Source organism: Diabrotica undecimpunctata, chromosome 9 (genome assembly GCF_040954645.1).
Source record: "Diabrotica undecimpunctata isolate CICGRU chromosome 9, icDiaUnde3, whole genome shotgun sequence".
Classification (NCBI taxonomy): Eukaryota; Metazoa; Arthropoda; class Insecta; order Coleoptera; family Chrysomelidae; genus Diabrotica; species Diabrotica undecimpunctata.
Window position 1 is genome coordinate 12,333,338 of NC_092811.1, and position 20,210 is coordinate 12,353,547.

A 20,210-nucleotide genomic window follows, 5' to 3' on the forward strand; every position below is an offset into this window, starting at 1 on the left:
CCGCCTATGACACACTTAACCATCAACGGCTGCTGGTAAAACTCTACGAAATTACAAAGGATTTCCGACTAACAAGGTTAATGAAATGTCTTCTCCAGAATATACGCTTCTACGTAACGCTCCAGTCCAAGAACAGTCGGTGGAGGGATCAAAAAAATGGACACAGGGAAGTGTCCTCGCGCCGATGCTATACAACATTTACACCAACGACCAACCCAAAAATCAACAAACAAGACAGTTTATATACTCGAATGATACAGCTGTGGCAGCTCAGGGAAGTATCTTCAATGAAGTCGAAGTAAAACTGACAGAGATGCCCTAGAAGACTTAGCACTATACTATGACGAAAACCATCTGAAACTCAATCCTACAAAAACCCAGGTGTGTGCTTTCCATCTTAGAAACAAGTATGCCCGAAGGACACTGGAGGTGGAATGGCGTGGTCAGATGCTGGAACACAATGAGGCGCAAAGTACCTCGGCGTACGTCTGGATAGAACTCTGTTTTATCGATATCACTGTTAAGATGTCAAGAAAAAAGTAAGCGCCAGACTTCGCGAGCGCCAAAAAATTGATGACTGTGAGATGTGGTGCTGGAGAAGAATACTGCGCATACCTTGGACAGCTCATAGGACAAACGTTTCCATTCTAAACCAACTCGAGATTAAAAAAAGACTGTACTTCTCTCATTCAAGATCTTCGGTAATCATTTTTTAACATCGGTTATCGGTTATCAACAACTATACATTTATAAGGACTGATATTTTAATTTATTAATGGATAATGAGAAAACAGTATATTATTAACTATAAAAATCACACCTACCTGCAAACCAACACTTATTTTCGGCAAACCGAGGTCTCAGAACGTCATAATCGTCCGTGGCAGTGAGATCTAAAGAAGCAGCTATAACGGTTATCACCAGAGGAATGCCCCAAGCGTATATTTCGTACAACCGCAAACGGATTCTCTCCTGGCTCTTTTCGGTGCTTTGTGGTCTTAAATCTCTGTAAAGAAACACGTAAATTAAAATCAAATGACTTAAATCCATGATTTAAAAATATAAATCTCATTGCCGATAATCTAATAAAAGTTGGATAGTTTCTTTACTTTTTAATTTAACTATGGTTGAGCAATTTCTTTAATTCTCGCAATTTCAAAATCCACTTTTACAATCATCAATAAATGCGAATCAAACTCTTTATAATACCGCTGAGGATGCTTTACCTTTATGCAAATGACTCTGGCTGGTTATTCTGATGACATCTGATCAACGACACAACTCGGCAGTGATCACCAGTTGCTCGTCATTTCATTAAATCACCACATCTTGTAATTACACGGACGAAGATAACTATAATACAAATTTAAAATACTTAATGTTAAGATGGCCTCATAGTGCACCAGACAAGGAAGATAAGAAGAAAGAACCCAAAGAGACTAACTAGTATAGGTTTTTATACACTTTTGGGATTTTTTGGTTTTTTATACATGTTTTGGGAATTACCGATTGTAACATTTTTTTATAATTAGATTAGTAACTAATTATATATTACTTTAAGATTAATTTTAAAAACCTTATGCAATTTCTGCAGCTACGCCAATGGCCGTCTCCAAAAATCTTCCTTTTGCGCCTCGTCGAAACTAATAATGATGTTTTGAACGTATACCTAGAATCTCATATTTTATATACATAGGTATTATTGTAATCTGTTTGGTACGAGAGGTGCCGATACAGTCTTTTATGAGAAGGTAACGGTACTTTAGATTTTGTATATTTATAAGCCTAATTCTTCGATATCTTTTAACTTTTTTATTTCTTAAAAGAAGTACCGAAACATGCAGATTACCTGATGGCTGCTTTGTCAGAAATTTGAGAACAATCGTCTTTTTTTGGGAACACAGAACATTTAGGATCCTTTTTATAGCGATAGGAAGAGAATAATAAAATTTTTTAAACTCCTTACAGTCTATTTTAGGAAGTTACCTAACCAACAATTAGAGTGTAATTATCAGTAGCTGTCAATAAAACTATAATTTTTACTCCAAGACTTCAACGTTTTATTGTATTACCATCGTCAATCGAGAAGAATCGAACAAAGGGGCATTAGTCGCTAACCAATCAGAAAATTCCTATATCCCTCCTCTTATTTTACATCAGAAAAGCCCAAGCATCGCTTCTAAACAACTTTCTTTGAAAATGATAACGGTTTTATCTTATACTTTCTAAATACAATAACTACCTGGTGGCTTTGGCCTTTCCAGCGAAACAAAACCAAAGGGTTTTAAAATATAACATCTACAAATACCGGGAAACAATTGTCTATTCATATTTAAGTATTTACTAATGTTTTTCAGCCCTTCAGGGTAAAACTCATTATGGATAAACCGACTGCTTAAAACTAACTTATAACAAATCTTTACAAATCGATGTACAGGGCGTTGCAAATTTATGTGCCCACGTTCTATAACAAAATAAAATTTTTATTCTATCTTTGATTGATAAAATGAAACACAACAACATATATGGGATTACAAGGAAAATATTAATATTACCCTACATAATACTCAATATTTGATAGAACCATTAAATTTCATAAAGAGTACATATTTATTTTCACTCACAATAGCTACCAACATCTGTACCTTTATTAATTTTGGTATAATCCCTATTGTGTACTAAGAACTCTCGTTTTGAAGGGAATTTCGAGCGAGACCCTTCATACCTACAATACAGATTCTTTCAAATAATAGTGTAAACACAGAGTATAATAGTACATTGTATGGATCTTATAATAATGTACAAATATTCGTCATACCCGCACATAATTTGAAATGTGACCCTTGAACGTATAAGGGCACAGAACCAAGGGGAAATTAGTTCCCATATTTACGTTTTTTGAGTATTATCATTGCCTTTGAAATATTTTAAAAATTGGATAACTCGGAAACAACATCAATATTCACTAATAAAAATTACACACAGTAACAGAAAACAGATTACTAAAAGTTACAGTACATTCAACCAACTTTCGTTGTAGTAAAAGGCACGGTAAACTGCACTGGTGTTCTCCATAATGTTTAACACTTACTAAATTCTCCAGTTGGCTCCGCGTAAAGCTCAACAAGTTGCTTTTCCATGTTATACTTTTATAAAAATGCCATGCTCTATGCTTTGTTTTTTGGGCAGTTAGTATCATTTATCGTTGCCTTCAATTTGTTCAGATTTCTTTTGTACTTTATTAATGAGGTAATTTTATTTATTCTTTATTTATATTCTTTATAACTTCCTGGAATATTATATTATGCAGCATTTCTTTGTTTTCATTTATTTTCTTTGATAGTTAAATAAACTGATTTGTTGATTTCTGGTATTTTTTATATTTTATATACAGTTGCATGACATTATTTTTGTTGGAGCGTTTTCTCATCAGGTGCACATTTTCAAGTCAGTGTAATGCGCATTAAAGACATTTGCATTCTGGTCGATGCATTCGCGAAGTGCACAAATATTCGCAATATAAATCATGACTAATTACGGAGCAAACAGAAAGGTATGATCGGACATTTGTCGGCATCGTTAATTGCAATTTTTTCCAACGAGAAACATCATAATTAATTACCAATCGCAGCATGCTCTACTTCAGCCATTAATTATTTACTGCTAGGTTTAACGAGTGATTGCCCTTTTAATTTTAATCAAGATATCGACGGTCATAAATTACGAATGATAATTCCAATTTGTGTAGGTAATCTAAAATGGCGACGACGGGAAATTAACGAATATAAAAACAAAAGTGAATGTTTTCCATACAGCATTTTTTAGCAATAGGGATGACTGTAATATCTTAAACCTTTTATGGTCATCAACAAAATATTCTCACCAAAATTTAATTTAAAAGGTACCTTTTAACAGCAGATTATTGAACTGTTCATTTAGGTCGACTTTTCCAAAAAAATTTCTACGTGGGAAATAGTGTTCCCACCACCCAAAAACCTTGACATATTTGTATACCTGAAAGTAATAACAGACTAGTTTCATATTCCATACAATTATTTTATCGAAAAAAAAAACATTCAGAGAAATAATTTACTGTCCATGAAAGCTGCTAAAACAAGGATGAATGCACATATATACCGTATATTCATGAGTACAAAAGAATTAACAATAACTGTGTGATAATATAATATCCTGTGCCACTACTTCAAACAGCAAACTTTGTAACCTCTTTTTTTATATATTGTTTGGATTGAACTTTGAAAGGGTTCATAGATTCGTCCACTGGCAGAAATAAAGAAGCTTATGTGCTGCCAAATGACTAATTTGGTAGTTCTGCAGTAGCTGCCAAATGACATTAGTACAGTCTTGATCAAAAATGATTTTATTGTCAGGTAGTATATAGCAGTATATAGGTTATAGCATCCCCCATATGTTGAGGGAAATTCCATATAATTGCAAGAAATTTGCTGATTAGTTGATGATAGAAACAGTTACAGTGAAAAATATTCAAAAATACACATTAGTATTTTGGACAGTGGGAAGTATGTATCCCACTAATATATCCCACTACAAAACTTCTCGAAGCAACTAAATTTGTTTTATAAACAAGTAAACGTGATAAATATCCATTATATAATAAATAATGTATACAAAATAAACCTTATTACTTACATAATTCTTAATCTACCAATTAAAATTTCACAAAACTGGACAAAACAGACAGCAAATTGATGAAAAAATCCCAACAGTGACTTTAAATGTTGATTAACATTTGTACAAATTTCATCTCTAACCATGTAGTATAATACAGTACAGTACAGTGTAAGATGACAGCACTGATATTGTTTAGAAATTATAATTCCCATTACCCATAACGCGAATATTTGATGGTGGGAATTTAATTTCCCACCGCCTGTGAGATGATTAAAGACATCTAAGAAATAATTGAGATAAAAACTAGAAAGATGGAATACTTGGGGCACATTGTGAGAGGTGAAAAGTACGAACTTTTAAGAAATATCATGCAGGGCAAAATTAAGGGCAAAAGAAGTGTGGGAAGAAGAAAAATATCATGGCTTCGTAATCTACGTGAATGGTTCGGGTGTAGTTCGATTGAACTTTTTAGGCGCGCTGCTAACAAAGTCGCAGTGGCCATGATGATTTCCAATCTCCGCTAGGAGTGGCACGAGAAGAAGAAGAAGAAGAAATAATGCATAGGTTTGTTTTGTTTACTACAAAAATGCTTTTGATCTCATTTAACATCAGCGATTGCTAGATCTCAAAATATATCTTCGATAAAGCTTAACAAGATGCAGAAAACGGTATAAAAATAAACGGCGTCTCAATTAACAATCGACGGTCTGAATATGACACTGCGATTATTGATGACAACCCAGGAGCTCTTTAACAAATTTTAAACCAGCTAAATCCGAAAAAAAAACTATTCGGTATTAAAATAAATACTACCAAAACGAAGGTAATTTTTCCTAATAAAAGATACAGAAAATACGTAGAAATTATATCTCATTTAACAAAATAGAAAATACAGGTCTATAAAACAATCATAAGACCCGTTGTGATGTATGGAAGCGAAACATGGACAATAACAAAGGCAAACGAAGAGAGAGTATGTGTTTGGGAAAGAAAAATCCTAAGGAAGATCTTTGGCCCTGTGCTGGATGAAACATCAGGACAATATAGGATAAGAACTAACAAAGAGCTCGAAGAACTTTACCCAGATAACATCATAAAAGAAATAAGTCCAGAAGACTCCAATGGGCAGGACACCTCAGAAGACATTCTGACGAACGAACAGTAAGACTGGTGTGGGAGGAAGTCCCAACTGGAAGGAGACCCGATTGGATGGAGGTTGCTCAAGATAGAAGACAGTGGAGGCATGTTGTCGAGTCGACTAAAACTTAAATGTGGATTTATAGAAGACTCTTGAAAATACATATACATATGATGAGACGACATATCTAGAATCTGTTCTACTTCAATAACATATAGCTTATATAAATCCATGGAACACTACGACGCGACGTTACAATTGCAAAAGGTATTGATGGTGAGATGATATTCTCATGCAGCACTTGTTGAGGTCATTTTATCTTGTTTACCAGCTTCTTGCAATGACTTCGCATTCTTTTTATCATTTTTGCCTTATTCCCGGTTAATTATTTTTTGTAGTTTATTTTTTATTGTTCTCTTCTCTATGTGTGTTGTAATGGATGAAAGACGTAAAATGAAGAATAATGCACAAAAATACAGAGAGGTTGATAAGAACATAAAGCAAAGAATAAATAAGGCCAAAGAATTATGGATTGAAGAACAATGTGTACAAATGGAAAACTATGAAAGAAAATGTGACACATTCAATGTACATAAAAAAGTAAAAGAAATTACAGGAACTTAAGAACAAAGACGGAAAGATTATTATAGATTTAACAGAAAAAATTAATAGATGGAGTGAATACATAAGAGAATTGTTTGAGGACAACAGAAATAACATTGTTCAGGTAAATGGTAAAACGGAACCTGAAATCCTAAAATGTGAAGTAGAAGCGGCACTTAGAAACTCCAAAACTGGAAAGGCAAATGGACCTGATGAGGTTCCTACTGAATTGCTAAAGCTCTTGAATGATGACTCAATAGGTATAATATTGCACTTATTTAACACAATATACAAAACTGGTATTATACCTCAAAAGTGGCTATTCTCTACATTCGTTACACTGCCAAAGAAATCCAATGTAAAAGAATGTTAAGAACATCGAACAATATCTTTAATGAGCCATCTACTAAAGATATTTCTAAAAATCATCCACAACCGAGTTTATCAAAAATTGTATTCAGATATTAGTGATACACAGATGGGGTTCAGAAAGGGATTAGGTACTCAAGAAGCTCTCTTCGGTTTGAATGTTCTTACAAAAAGATGCCTAGACGTTAATCAGGAAGTACATGCATGTTTTATCGATTTTGAAAAAGCGTTTGACAGAGTACGCCATGATAAGCTAAGAGACATTATTGAAAGAAAGGACATAGATAATAAAGATCTGCGAATAATTCTCAAGCTATATTGGAATCAGAAAGCTAACATCAAAATAGAAAATGAGATATCACAAGCAATAGAAATACGTAGAGGAATACGACAGGGATGCATTTTGTCACCGCTGCTATTTAATGTTTATAATGAAAGCATCTGCCAGGAAACCCTTTTGCAAGCAAACGAAGGAATCGTAATCAATGGAGAGGTTGTAAATAATATTCGATACGCAGACGACAGTGTACTAGTCGCAAAAACAGTAGAAGAATTACAACGATTACTTACAAATATAAATATTGCCTGCAACAATTATGGCATAAGTATCAATATCAAAAAAACCAAGTATATGGTCTTCAGTAAGAACATGACACAACCAGCACATATTAGTATAAAAGGCAGACAAATTGAAAAAGTATCAAGTTACAAATACTTGGGTACTTCAATAAACGAAACTGGAGACCAAAACAATGAAATAAACGACGTATCGAAATTGCCAGGGCCACTTTCATAAAGATGACGAAATTCTTCTGCAACAGAGATATAAGCATCCCTCTCTGATTAAGAATGCTAAGGGGCTACGTATTTAACACGCTATTATACGGTGAAGAGGCCTGGACTCTCAAGCAGAACAATATAAAAAATATTGAAAGTTTCGAGATGTGGTGCTACCGTCAAATGCTGAAGATAAGTTGGGTTGAAAGAGTTACAAACTTTGAAGTAATGCGAATGATAGGAAAAGACAGAAATTTTGTCAACGATCAAACGAAGAAAACTCGAATATTTGGGTCACCTAATGGGAGGAAATAAATACGCTTTACTTCAAAATATAATGCAAGGGAAAATAGAAGGAAAACGGAATCCAGGCCGTAGAAGAATGTCATGGTTGCGTAATTTGAGAGAGTGGTTTGGCTGTACCACTAATCAACTCTTGGGTCAGCTGTAAACAAGGTCAAGATAGCCTTGATGATTTCCAATCTCCGATAGGAGTGGCACAAGCAGAAGAAGAATATGTGTGTTGATGGACGAATCATTTCTGTATGACATAAAGAATTATTTCTTATTTTATAATGTTTTATCTTTTTAAAGAAATGCGCTTTTATTTTTAATTCAACCACAAAAGATTGTTCACATTATTAAAAACCGATACAAATGCACCGTCTTATAAAGGTCAGTGTATTTTTATCGAGTTTATGTCCTCTAAGAACTGAACCGAGTTTTTATGTTTGTTTAATATTTAGTATGCTTTTTATTACTTGTAATCTATATTATGGTACGAATGTCAATAAAAATTGGGACCATTCCCTAGAAATAAAATGTAGGATAGAGAAAGCAAGATCTGCACTTTAAAAAATGGCTAAGCTATTCAAATGCAAATCAGTACCCATAAAAATCAGGTTACTACGATTTTATACCTTTCCTATACTGTAGCTAAGTCGTGGACTCTCACAGTCGCTACTTGCAAGAAAATTGAGGCTTTCGAAATGTGGCTTTATCGTCGAATCCTGTAGATATCCTATACCGACCACGTTACTAATGACAACTGACAGAACTAAAACAGTGGCAGCAATATTGAATCCAACGTTTTATGGAAATAGATTTACGAAATACGGAATTGCGAACGAACTTAAAGCAAAAAAAAATGTTAGAAACAATTTTAAATATAAATATTGAACTATCAGGCCTTTTCATACATGATGAATATCCCTTTCTTGCAGCTAGTCCTGATGGTTTAATAGGTGACTCAGGCGTAGTCGAAATCAAATGTCCATGTAAAGCAAGAGAACTTACGCCTGAAGAAGCTATTGAACAAAAAAAAACTTCAATTTTGCCAACTAATTAATTATCCTTCACTTCCATATACTTTAGTATTTTCTTCTCTATTGCATCTTTAGGCCATAAATCTTTGCTGAAATTGGACATTTAATTTGGATAATAATATTACCTATGAGTCGATCAGGTGTTGCAGCTAAAAAACGATATTCCCGATGAACAAAAATTCCTGATGGGCAAATATCTAAAGTAAGCATTTCGCTTAATTCTTGTACTGCAATAGATTGTTTTTCTATTCCATAGGCTGTGAATTTATTTCCTTTATGAGCATTTGAAATACTGTCTTTGGTAACCTAATAGACGGAAATACTTTTATTTTATGAAAATATTGCGCTATTGCGTCCATAACGTAGCCATTTTATTGTTGCTTCTTAAAAGACACAGAAGATTATTTTTCACGTTAAGAACGGCTATGAATAACTGTTCTGATGAGACTTATTAAGTCGAAATACGTATCAACAGATACATAGACGCTTTGTACGTGAAATCAAATCTTTGCTGTCTTTTTCATTTTATTCGGATCTACTCTGTATGAGTACAAGAAACAAATTCGTTAAGGATTTCTGCTTAGTTGATAGACATGTCGTGGAATGCAAATTTTAGATTCCCCATGTCTCTATTAACATCTTTATCAACGTCTGTTATACCTTGCATTTATAGAAGGTTCAGATTAAAGCAGAAATCTGAATTTGTTTCGAAACTATCTTACCGATTTTTCCTTTTATTTTAATTTCATAAATGTTTTTATTCGCCACATCTCAACATTTGTTAATCTACGTTAAAAGCCAATTTGTCAGTAAAAAAAGTAACAAAAAAAAAAGCAAATATAAGACATAAAAAAACGAATTCAGCAATACTGTGACCTCAAAATATCTTAGAATAGAATAGAATAGAATAGAATAGAATATCTCAAAATTGAAGACTTTTCACCACAGGGGGTGGGTATCCCAGTTGTAAGTAGGTATAAAGCTCAACTCTAGTACAAGATGACGTTTAGAATATTCTTCGTGAATGGATTTTATTTTCGTAAAGAAAGATATTTTTGAAATAGAGATTCTACTGAATGTAACCGTTAGGATTTTCGAGGATAAGCCTTAATGTAATTTTAGACGAGTTATAGACCAATGTCGCACTAAAAAGTCACCTTGTATATGTTCTAAAAAATTTAAAAAACTGTTGTCTAGTGCTTGAGGTAATTTTTTTAATTATTTTAATTCTTTGCCAACAAATAATGGCCAGGGACTTAATGATACACCAGTGAAGTATTTAGTCATTAATTGAAATAGCAAAATATTAAAAAACTGCAAAACAATAGCTGACGTAATTCAAAATATAATTTTTTAACCAAGTGATTAACTCATTTAAAAAAAATAAACACATAAAAATTTATATTAGGTATAGATACCACAGTGCTGTATCAGATACATACATAATGTATTTATTTGTAAAACCTCAATAACTCACGTTCCAAATAAGTTCAGTAGTTTCGCAGATACAATACAACAGTGCAATCCAAAGTAACGACCAACGATAATTGAAGACAATAATTGTCGTTACAATTGACTAACATGAAGCAAAAGACCTCCAATATTCTCTTAGCGGTGTTTGTTTTTCATTTAGGTAAGTTTTTTTATGATTTTGTTCTACTATAAACTTAATAGTATTAGCAGATAGTACGCCAAAACGTTTAGAGTCGATGATAATATTATTTTGATAATTTTTATATCCTATGTCCTTATTTTTTGTTTGAGAGTACAAGTTATACTTTAAATCTCAATGAGTGATATGGATATTCCTTCTTCTTTTCGTGCCAAGAGAACTTCTTTAAGTAACCACTTCCTAACCGATTCTTTGCAATGTGAAATATCTATTCTACACTAAGGTTACTCCAATCTCTTACATTACTTAGTCCAGATTACCCTTTTTTCATCTATTCTTCCTTGCATGATTGCGTGTAAGAGAAAGTATTTATCATTGCGAAGTATGTACCCCAGGTTATGACGTTTTTCTTATTTTAACTGTCTTCAGAAGTGTTCTATTGTGTCCAATGCCTCTTAACACTTGTTCATTTGTGATTCAAGAAGAAGAATAAGTCTGTAAAGCCACATTTCGAATACCTCCAATTTTTTATGGATTGGGATTTTAATGTCCAATGAACCACAATCTAATGGCCACACTTAATTTCTTATTTGTGAACATTGAGTTGTACGTTACAAATCTTTTCCCCCAACTCTATTTCCTTTTTTAGTTCTTTCCCATCTTCTTCTTCAAGTGCCATCTCCGCGGCGGAGGTCAGCAATCATCAGAGCTATTCGGACTTTTGAGACGGCTGCTCTGAAAAGTTCATTTGATGTACATCCATACCACTCTCTCAGGTTGCGCAGCCATGACATTCTACGCCTCCCTATGCTTTTCTTTCCTTGGATCTTTCCCTGTATAATCAGTTGGAGCAAGGTGTATTTCTCTCCACGTGTAATATGTCCGAGATATTCCAATTTTCTTGTTTTAATTATATTTAAAACTTCTATTTCTTTATTCATCCTTCTCAGAACCTTTTTGTTTATGATGTGTTCTGTCCACGATATTTTCAGAATTTTTCTATACACCACAGCTCGAATGATTCCAGTTTTTTTATTGATGTCGCATTCAAGGTCCAAGATTCCATTCCATAAAATAAAGTCGAAAAAACATAGCACCTCGCCAACCTAACTCTTGGTTCCAATTTTAAATCTGCTCTAGCCTTTTCTATTCTGATTTTAATCTCCTGAGTGTAATCATTTGTGGAGTTAATCATTGTTCCTAGATATCCATATTTGTCCATTTGTTCGACGTTGGTTCCGTTTATTAGAAGATACTCGTTATTTCTTTGAGTTTTCGATATTCTCATAAATTTCGTCTTCTTGACATTCATTGTTAGACCATACTCTTTTCCATACTCCGCTATTCTGGTCACCAGTCTCTGAAGATCTTCAATATTTTCGGCTAAGATCACAGTGTCGTCCGCATATCTAATGTTGTTAATGGGAACTCCATTTACCTTTATTCCAGCTGTTTCACCCTCAAGAGCGTTTTTCAGGATCTCTTCGGAGTAGGTATTAAAAAGAATTGGCGACAATACGCATCCCTGTCTCACTCCACATCTTATTTCTTCTTTCCCATAGTGCTTCCTAAAATATTAGTTAATACATTAATTAAACAATTGTGGTAATAGTAAACATCCCTGATTTGATTAGAGTAATATCCTTAGTATCTAGGTTTATGCTTATTAATTGGACTCAGTCAAAAGCTTGTTGGAAAACTATGGAACATACAAACACACTTTTGTTATATTCCTTTTATTTGGAATAGTACCGTCATTGCTTCAGTGTGCCCATTCTCAGGATTTTTAATGTGTAGCTGATATTAGTAAGCACTCATGGCAGGATTTAGGTTTATTTTTCTTGGACAAGAAACTCTTCATCTGGTATTTACAATATTAATTAAGTCATTTATATATTAAAATATTTGTATGAAATAAATAAAATAAATTATATAAAATTCTAAAATTATATAAAATTACATTAAACACAGTTAAATAAAATTAAACAAAATTTAGCAAAAATAAGTAAAATTAAGTAAATTTAAATAAAATTAAATAAAACTAAATCAAAGTTTTTAAAATTAAATAAAATTAAATTAAATTAAATAAAATTGAAAAAAATTAAATAAAATTAAGCAAAATTAAGTAAAACAATCTAAAATTAAATACAATTAAATAAAATATTTTAAATTAAATAAAATTAATTAAAATTAAATAAATTAAAATAAAATTAAATAAAAATAAATCAAATTTTTTTAAATTAAATAAAATTAAATACCTACAATTATATGAAATTAAATAAAATTATACAAAATTAAAAAAAAAATTATAAAAAATGATCAAAATTAACAAAAAATTATTAAAATTATAACAAAATATAAAAAATTAAATAAAACTATATAAAATTATAAAAATTTATAAAAAAATTTAAAAAATTATAAAAATTAAATAAAATCAAATCAAATTAAATAAAATTTAATAAAATTAAATAAAATTAAGCAAAATTAAGTAAAACAAAATAAAATTAAATACAATTAAATAAAAATGTTTCAAATTAAATAAAATTAATTAAAATTAAATAAATTAAAATAAAATTAAATAAAAATAAATCAAAGTTTTTAAAATTAAATAAAATTAAATACCTACAATTATATGAAATTAAATAAAATTATACAAAATTAAAAAAAAAATTATAAAAAATGATCAAAATTAACAAAAAATTATTAAAATTATAACAAAATATAAAAAATTAAATAAAACTATATAAAATTATAAAAATTTATAAAAAAATTTAAAAAATTATAAAAATTAAATAAAATCAAATCAAATTAAATAAAATTTAATAAAATTAAATAAAATTAAGCAAAATTAAGTAAAACAAAATAAAATTAAATACAATTAAATAAAAATATTTCAAATTAAATAAAATTAATTAAAATTAAATAAATTAAAATAAAATTAAATAAAAACAAATCAAAGTTTTTAAAATTAAATAAAATTAAATACCTACAATTAAATGAAATTAACTAAAATTATACAAAATTAAAAAAAATAATAAAAAATTATTAAAATTAACAAAAAATCATTAAAAATCATAACAAAATATAAAAAATTAAATAAAACTATATAAAATTATAAAAATTTATAAAAAAATTTAAAAAATTATAAAAATTAAATAACATAAAATTGAATAAAATTAAATAAAATTAAGCAAAATTAAGTAAAACAAAATAAAATTAAATACAATTAAATAAAAATATTTCAAATTAAATAAAATTAATTAAAATAAAATAAATTAAAATAAAATTAAATAAAAATAAATCAAAGTTTTTAAAATTAAATAAAATTAAATACCTACAATTAAATGAAATTAACTAAAATTATACAAAATTAAAAAAAAATAATAAAAAATTATCAAAATTAACAAAAAGTCATTAAAAATCATAACAAAATATAAAAAATTAAATAAAACTATATAAAATTATAAAAATTTATAAAAAAAATTAAAAAAATTATAAAAATTTATAAAAAATTATAAAAATTAAATAAAATCAAATCAAATTAAATAAAATTGAATAAAATTGAATAAAATTAAATAAAATAAGGCAAAATTAAATAAAACAAAATAAAATTAAATACAATTAAATAAAAATGTTTCAAATTAAATAAAATTAATTAAAATTAAATAAATTAAAATAAAATTAAATAAAAATAAATCAAAGTTTTTAAAATTAAATAAAATTAAATACCTACAATTAAATGAAATTAACTAAAATTATACAAAATTAAAAAAAAATAAAATAATAAAAAAATTATAAAAAATTAAATAAAACTATATAAAATTATAAAAATTTATAAAAAAATTTAAAAAATTATAAAAATTAAATAAAATCAAATTAAATTACATAAAATTGAATAAAATTAAATAAAATTAAGCAAAATTAAGTAAAACAAAATAAAATTAAATACAATTAAATAAAAATATTTCAAATTAAATAAAATTAATTAAAATTAAATAAATTAAAATAAAATTAAATAAAAATAAATTTATAGAATCTCTGAATTTTCTACCTCTATACCAATATGTATCCATAGCACATATACAAATGGAACTACAACTCATCAATAAATCGTCAATATGCCAAATTTTGAAAATTCCAGTTACTGCGTTATCTTGCCTACCACAATGGGCACCCGCATTGCTGTGAAGCAATATGAACTGCTGTAGAGTTGTGTATATCTTCCTTTTAAGACAAACCACCTCTACCCAATACACCGAATGTTCTGCTGCTGCTATGACTCATTGAAACATACCCATAAGCATGCTCGAATATCCAATACAGGCGATTAGGCTCTTAATAGATTTGGCGGTATCTGCTTTTACAATAATTTATTATTATTTGTATATTAATTTTAATATTAATTACATTTACAATATTTTATTTAGTCATAACGATTGCAAGTGGAAACAGCCTTCACAAAACATGGTTAGAAAAATATCGAAAATGCCTTAACGACAACACTCCAGACAAAAGACACTGTGTAGGTAAGTAATTAAAGATCTTGTTTATGTTGTTAATTTAAGAATAAGCAAGTAGATATTTTTTAATATAATTAAAATACAAGTTGCTCTGCAGAAAGACGTTTGAGATTTAATTTCAATGCAGGCCTCCTGCTATCCACTTATACGTATTTCGACCTTATTAGGTATGGTGGGAACTATGAGAGTCACGATGTCTGCTCATAAAGATGGAACGTGGATCCACAAGGAGAAGTATGGATTCAAACTTCTCCCGAACAAAAAGGAAGAACCGTGCCGGTGAAGTTCCTGAACGTGCATGAAACTGGTATTGAAGATGTAGGAGCTGGCAAGAGAAAACGTGGAAATCCACACGCCGGCAGCTCTGGAAGTTGAGACATCGAGGAGAATTATGGAATGGGCTGCAAGAGGAAGGGATGTGACGATCACGCTCCTAGGTAAAAAAACAACATGAAGGTGGGCCAACATCAACACCAAGTCCAAAGAACAAAATAGAGTCATTTTGCAAAACCAAAGAAAAATCCTTTGTGAATCTAATGACAGAAGTAAAAAACAAACTGACAGACAGACTAGCGACCGAGAAATATCACTGGAGTTGGGCGGAGGATGGGAAATGGCGGAGGAAGTGAAGAAACTCCTCTCTGATAATACATGCGTGTCGAGAGCAGTGGCAAAAGGAGGCATCGTGAAGAGAAGAATCTTGGTACAGGAAATCGCACCCAATACAACAAAAGAGGCGATCCAAAAGGCCACAGAGGAAGCAGCTGGCAAAGATCGGGCCTGTGACATCATAAAAATTGGGACCGAGACACGAAGCGCAGTAAGAGGGATGATGAGTGCCGTAATGGATGTGGATGAAAACGCTGCCGAAAAATCTTGAAAATGAAACGAATAAAAGTAGACTACACATCCTGCCGAGTAATATAATCAAGGGTAGAAATACCGAGATTCCTGAGATGTCTCGCCTTTGGACACAAACAATGGCACTGCAAGAGCAGAACAGAAGAGAATGTTGCTTCCAATGTGGCAAAGAGGGTCACCCTTGGAATGCAAGGAAGAAACAACCAGATGCCTCAACTGCGACGTGACTGGGCAAGTGGCGAATACAAGAATATGCCCAAAAGTTCAACCGACTGGTTGAAAATAGGAATCACTGAGGACTAGTCCCACGAAGAGTACGAGAGCGGAAAAGAGAGCACGAAAGAAGTCCAAGGCTTAGAAATGGCAAACAAAGGAAACAGGACTTGAGAGCTGACGGTGCTCCAAACTAACGTGGGAACAGCAACATTAGAACATGATCTTGTGTGCTGGTGACGGCGGAAAGAAAACCAACAGCGGTGAAGAGAAGAGGATGGTTTGTAGATACGACCGAGAGGGCTGCTGTACGAATTTACAATAGGAAGCTGCGAGTGTATGAAATTAAGCCGAAAGAACGATATGTGATTGTTCGGATGGAGGGGGTGCAACTAGTCTGCTGTTATATTTCTCCAAACGTGACGGTGGGTGAGTACGAGATGAAGATGGACGAGATCATGCAGGAATTGGGAAATACTAGGAAGTGGGTACTCTAGACCTAGTGGTTCTGAACACAGGAGCCTACGTTTGTTAGGAGAGGTACAGGTACGTACATCGACGTGACCATGGCGACACAAGGAATAGCGGCGAAAGCAATAGGCTGGAAGGTTTTGCCAGACTACACCGAAACTGAACATCGGTACATCGAGTTCTCAATAACCGGAACGGGGACCACAAACGCGGTCCGTGCGTCCTGGACGTCGGGGGCAGATGCGGCGATCGGAATGACTGGAAAGTATATGAGGAGCTGAATAAATGGAGAGTTAGCATAATGCAGGGTCAATCACCGACGGTGTAAAGCCCGGAGAGAGTTATTAAAGAAGTGATGCAAGGAAACAAGATAGGTCGCCAAGATGTCAACAGGATGCCATACTGGTGGAATGCGGACATCGAGGCACTAAGAAATGAATGTATAGCAATAAGAAGAAGGTTAATGAGAGCAAGAGGCATAACAGGGATCAACCCTGACGTCATCGAGATGATCGAGGAAGAGTACCACGCAAGGAAGAGGAAACTTTACAGGAAAATCCGTACAGAAAAAAGAAGGCACTGGAAAGAGCTGTGTGAAAAGCTGGATGAGGACATCAAGGAGAGAATCAATCTCTCTCCTGTTGAAAACAAGAATGTAGCTTTGACCAATTTTTAAATAATTTTAAACTGTTTGTCTTTGTTTAGTGTAGTGTTTGTACAGTTTTATGTATAATGTTATGTTTATTACATTCTGCACTTGTTGGATAGCTCAAAATTGACGAAATGCCCCTGAGGATGCTTTAGATGGCGAAAGTACTTGGGCAAGATTAAATTAGGAAAAGTGTGCTCGATATCTGCCTTTCATTTTATTAAAATTATTCTTAATCTAAATATACTTTCAAATATCAATAATATTTTGACATGACCTTCCTTTCTTATCTTTATTTGGTAACACACCTGTACGAAAAGGAAATTTTTTTACTCATTAAAAATTTCGAAAACTGAATAAAAATTAACAAAATTAGTACATGAGGGTTATATATTATGATAAAAATTAATATTTTTGCATATCTTTAATTTAAATTTATTACTGACAAATTATACGTCCTTGATTATAAGTAGGAGTTTTTGGTATAGATAATTTTAGTGATTAACTAACTAAATTCTACCCTGGCGTTCTAAACTTCTTATTAAATTTTGTTGTAATCTGTCAAAGTGTTGGACAAAGTAATTGATACGGCAACCCTGTTAGTATGACATTTCTTTTGAAGCGTTTCGAAGCCGAAAGTAATGCTATCTATCGGTGATAAATATTACCTATGTTTCAGATAGAGCTCTCTACAATACAATTTGATGGAGGCAGTTCAAGATATAATTCTTGTTTAACAAGATTTTTCATACGTTTAGGCAAAAATATTTAACGTTTTATTGCAAATATTTTTTACTTTTACAGTTTTATATATGTTGTTAATAAAAATTTTTCCGGTTTCTTACCGGTAGCTTTATTATAAGCTGGACCATATTATTTTTTTCTATTGTGGCAAAACTGTACATTCAAAAATTTTCAAAAAATCCATAAGTATTTCTTATGATTATATCTTTATGCTGTAAGAAAATTAACAAAATCGTATGCTTGGTTTTCCCGCTTTATACTTGGAAAAAGGTAGTTTTTTTGAGTTTTTTTCGAAAACGAAAACATGAAGTTTGCTTAAAATTTGTCAAAATACTTCTAGTCATCACATATACCTTCTCAAATTTTTTCAAATTTTTTGAATGTGTAGTTTGTCTTTTGAGAGGAGCAGATCAACCTTAATGTTTTATCCGAGATTTTTTCAGGGAATTTCGTGTTGAAAAACTCGGCGTTCATGACTTCGCTGGCGATATGCAGAACATCTGTTCGTGTAGAAAAATAACTGCGGCATCACTTTAAGAAGACAGATTACATGCGATTAGCACACTTTTTATCTTGTAAAGCTATTATGATAATTATTAATTGAGACTTTTGTTATTTATATAGTTAGTTAGTTGTTTTCGTTTGTACGTAAACGTAACGTAAAAACGCAAAAAACGTAACAATATTTTAATACAATTTTATAGAGACATAATTTCTTTTTCAGCTTCATTTAATGAACTGGACACGAACGGTGACGGTAGAATTTCCAAAGAAGAATCCGAACCGTTTATTGAAAAACTGGCAAAAAGTTACGCTGCAGAAGAAAACCCCAACCCTGAAGATTCACCGTTCGCCGAGATGATGGCTGCTCTTATTGCTGATCAAATTAAGGGTTATTTAACAACATTCTTCGATGAAGCAGATGAAAATGGAGATGGTAAAATCACGCTGGATGAATTTAAGAATGCAACTAAGTATTGGAAATTAAAGGATACAAAATTACCATAGGCAAATTAATGGATAAGAATGTTCCAGTTAATTCTTTTGACTGAAGTTCTTTTATAATAAATAAAATATAAGAATTATTGTTTTTTAATATTTATAGAACAGATACACACACATACACATTCGCCATATATATTATGATTTGCCAATTTGGACCTTTTATATCTTTAATTGATATAATATGCCTTAGGCTTAATTTTGCAAAAACAAATGAATTTATTTTAATTAAAATTTGATCTCACGGCTCCTTTTCCCGTTAATTATAATAAGTGGCTTCAAAGTATTCTTTAAGCAGTTGCCTTTGAGGAAAGATTTTTCTAAACAAGATTGAATTATTGCGTAGGGACATTGGTCAAATGACAGAATATATACGAGGAATAACAAGTAGAAAAGTTGTTAAAAGAGCTGATCAAATAATTTTAAGCACTGCAAGATACTCGCAATATGATCCAGAAAATAACACAGCCCAACAGTGCCTGGATACATTAAAAAAAACTCTCCGTTTATTCAGGACGACTAAGGAGGTACAGTGGAACACACCTCTATACATGGCTTTTGTTGATTTTGAACGTGCCTTTGATAGCTTGTCTCACGCTGCTGTATGGAAAATTTTAGAGCTAAGAAACTTTCCGCAAAAAATAATTTCTATAATAAAGTCACTATATACTGATGTGAAATGCAGCGTGACACACAATGGGATCAACAGTGACGAATTCGACGTACTTATTGGAGTTAGACAGGGATGCGTGCTTTCTCCGTTCCTTTTTAACATAGCTATAGACAATGTTCTCTCCAAACTAGACTCCGACACAAGAGGGATACAATGGACGTTAACCACACGCCTAAGCGATCTAGAATACGTGGACGATATCTGCCTATTAGGTCAAAGGTTCCAAGATCTGGCTTACCAATTGGAAACACTTGCCACTGAAGCCAATAAAATAGGTTTGAAAATCAATATTAGTAAAACCAAGTCCATGAGAATAAATGCAAGGAACAACACGCTATTTACTATCGACAATATGCAGATTGAAAATGTGGAAAACTTTACGTATCTTGGAAGTGTCATAACAGAAAACGGAGGTACAGAAGACGATATTCGTATGAGGATACGAAAAGCCCAAGGACAAAGATCCGAATATTCCGATCAAATGTCATGTCTGTTCTACTCTACGGATGTGAAACCTGGAAAGTGACAAACACCCTCACAGACAAACTGCAGGTCTTTGTTAACAAATGTCTACGAAGAATTGTTCGTATATTCTGGCCT

General features: G+C 31.7%; 2 protein-coding genes across 2 annotated transcripts in view; one reads left to right on the forward strand and one right to left on the reverse strand.

Annotated features, from left to right (window-relative positions):
• mthl1 (adhesion G-protein coupled receptor methuselah-like 1) overlaps positions 1-20,210 on the reverse strand; it is a 368,256-nt gene that overhangs the window by 67,836 nt on the left and 280,210 nt on the right. Inside the window, exon 4 of the mRNA XM_072542748.1 lies at positions 825-1,006. Coding sequence (XP_072398849.1) covers positions 825-1,006 — 182 coding nt within the window. The remainder of the gene's footprint in view (positions 1-824; positions 1,007-20,210) is intronic.
• On the forward strand, positions 10,336-19,020 carry LOC140449543 (uncharacterized). The gene is made up of 3 exons (XM_072542749.1): positions 10,336-10,498; positions 14,905-15,003; positions 18,660-19,020. The coding sequence occupies exons 1-3, from the start codon at positions 10,447-10,449 to the stop codon at positions 18,941-18,943; spliced, it is 435 nt and encodes a 144-aa protein (XP_072398850.1). The 5' UTR covers positions 10,336-10,446; the 3' UTR covers positions 18,944-19,020.

Coding starts and splice junctions, on each gene's coding strand:
- LOC140449543 (XM_072542749.1), top strand. CDS start 10,447: ATGAAGCAAAAGACCTCCAATATTCTCTTAGCGGTGTTTGTTTTTCAT. Junction 10,499..14,904: donor GGTGTTTGTTTTTCATTTAG/GTAAGTTTTTTT, acceptor TATTTTATTTAG/TCATAACGATTGCAAGTGGA. Junction 15,004..18,659: donor AGACAAAAGACACTGTGTAG/GTAAGTAATTAA, acceptor TTTCTTTTTCAG/CTTCATTTAATGAACTGGAC.